The 2,314-nt window shown below is 39.4% G+C and overlaps 1 protein-coding gene across 1 annotated transcript; it reads right to left on the minus strand.

Annotated features, from left to right (window-relative positions):
• LOC129186216 (mitochondrial intermembrane space import and assembly protein 40-A-like) lies at positions 1 to 2,314 on the minus strand. The gene is made up of 3 exons (XM_054784245.1): positions 2,167 to 2,314; positions 1,828 to 1,926; positions 1 to 1,068 (listed from the first exon to the last, which is right to left on the minus strand). The coding sequence occupies exons 1-3, from the start codon at positions 2,198 to 2,200 to the stop codon at positions 764 to 766; spliced, it is 438 nt and encodes a 145-aa protein (XP_054640220.1). The 5' UTR covers positions 2,201 to 2,314; the 3' UTR covers positions 1 to 763.

The following is a 2,314-nucleotide window of genomic DNA, read 5'->3' on the forward strand; positions in this document are numbered from 1 at the left end:
TATATAATTTTGTTAGCAAATCTTTTTTGCTTTTTATCCAAAAATTGTTCTGGTGAAACTACAAAGAAAATGTATAATTCCATTTTTTAATTTGTAAAAAAAAACAAAACAGTATTTTCTATATATATACTGTATATATACAATTTTGGTATAAATATTTTTTGCAACTCTATTACAACAACTGTTTCTATGAAACTAAAACAAAATGTATTAGATTCATGAGAACAATTTATTTTATTCATCAAATTGTTCTCATAAAACTGCAACAAAATTTCATGAAAACAATGTTTTTGTCAACAAAAGCAGTATTTTTTTTTTTATTTTGGTATATAATGTATAATTTGTTTGCAATTTTTTTTTAAAACAATTTCACATTATTTTTGTTGGCATTTTTTTTATTTAAAAATTGTTCTTAGGAATGTACAAACAAAATTTTGTTTTGTTTTTTATTTCAACTCTATTATTTCTGTTTGCTTGGTTAAAAAGTCAAGCCTACAAGGAGAGATGCCGTTAGTGTCATTCTCTTTGCGTGGTTATGGAATGGTGCTGGACGTAGCTAGACCACCTCTTCCACGCACGCTGCTCTCCTAGGTGCGATTCAGTATGCTCACACTAGCCGAGTGTTCCATGTGTTAGGTGTTAAGTCCGCACACGTAAATCATAAATCACGTGAAGGACATCATGGCTCATCTTGAACAAGTGACGTGTACGTAGCCTGTCTCATGCGTGAAAGTGTTTGCAAACATGTTAGCGAGGCCAGTTATTAGCTTTCCAGTGAGGTATCACTGGACTTGGAACCAGCAGGTGGTGTTTCTTCCGAGCCTTGCTCTTCTTTAGAGGCCCTTTCTTCTGGGACCTTGTCGTCGTCTCGCGAGTTGAGGTCCGGGTAACGCCGCATGCACTCCTGCATGGCCCTGAATGGATCCAGGCACTCCGAGCCTTTCACTTCCTCTTTACTGAAGTGGAAACAGGAGAAGGCCTCCTTAAACTCCGTCCCACAGGGACCACCGGCCATCCCACCCAGGCAGGGGCAGGTCCAGTTAATCTCCCCGCTGGGAAGAATCAAGCCTAGCAGCAGAGAAGATGTTACAACCATAGCTGGCAAATGGTTAACTTAAAAGAAAAAAAAATCTGATTAATCATGGGTTTTAAATGAATCAATCATGATTGATCACTATTTTCAGCTATGTCTGAAATATGCCAGTTGCTACCCTATTTTATTGAAAAAAAAAACAAAAAACTAGTCAAAGATCCTCAATATGACAGGAGCGCCCTGCTGTTTTTAAGGATGTAGCTACTGAAAAAAAAGCTAGTCAAAGATCATCTATACGACAGTGGCACGCTGCTCTTTATCGATATACTGCAAAAAGACGAGTCAAAGATCCTCTACATGACAGGAGATTCCTGCTGCTGATCATTTAAAATCAAGCTAAAAGTGCTAACACTAGTCTGTTGAACGGCAGCAGAATCACACTTGAAAGGTGTTACTATGAGCCGTGAAGGGTTGCGTTCAAAGACACCACGTGTGATAAGTTGAATTCACATGTTTTGAGTGTACATGTATTTGCTGGGATTGCCAAGCATACTTAAATGAAGAAAATTGTACCTCCGCAGTAAGAATCGCGTTAGCGAGATGTGGAAATGTCCACTTACTGTTTTTCTTTCAAGTTCTGTTAATTTAGACCACTCTTACACGCATAATAAAGACAACTATGTCTTGTTCGGAGTGTCCCTGAAGGCACCTCACCGTAGTCTCGCGACAACGAGGAAGTGTGTTTTCGAGGAGGACGACAGACGTGTTTGAGAGTTTGTGTTGTGGCTCTTCACCTCGTTCTTCGTAAGGATCATCGGGGTCTTCCTCGACAAGCTCCGCACTACTGGGTGTTGCATGATCCTCTTTAGTAGCAAGGATAATCGTGTCTTTGCCTGTATGAGAGATGTCATGGATGGAGCAAATGGAAATGCAACCAAAGTTTTTTTTATGACCTAATGCACAAAATTATCGAACAGCTCATCAAATAGACGCTCGAGGTACAAAAAACCTCAGCATGGTTTCAATTCGCGTGACGCAGCATATATTTTAAAAAAACAACACGTAAAAACACCTTTACATTACTGACCAATGCTAGCATTTTGAATGACTTTGAGCTAGCAAAGCGAGTTTACCTTCTTGCCGGACCTCGGTCATTTCTTCACACATGAAGAGATGAACCCCGATTTACTACCGGTCGGGAGGGACAAACCGGTGTCATTGAAACATTTCACAAATGATATGACAATGTCACATCGTGTCGAACATCTCAAAGCATCCCCG

The sequence above is a fragment of the Dunckerocampus dactyliophorus genome, chromosome 8 (genome assembly GCF_027744805.1).
Source record: "Dunckerocampus dactyliophorus isolate RoL2022-P2 chromosome 8, RoL_Ddac_1.1, whole genome shotgun sequence".
NCBI classification, from domain to species: domain Eukaryota; kingdom Metazoa; phylum Chordata; class Actinopteri; order Syngnathiformes; family Syngnathidae; genus Dunckerocampus; species Dunckerocampus dactyliophorus.

What these genes read in the sequence shown, in the direction of transcription:
- LOC129186216 (XM_054784245.1), bottom strand. Translation starts at nt 2,200, where the DNA reads ATGTGTGAAGAAATGACCGAGGTCCGGCAAGAAG. An exon ending in GACCGAGGTCCGGCAAGAAG is followed by an intron (nt 1,927 to 2,166) that starts GTAAACTCGCTT and finishes TCTCTCATACAG; the next exon opens with GCAAAGACACGATTATCCTT. An exon ending in TGATCCTTACGAAGAACGAG is followed by an intron (nt 1,069 to 1,827) that starts GTGAAGAGCCAC and finishes CTCTGCTGCTAG; the next exon opens with GCTTGATTCTTCCCAGCGGG.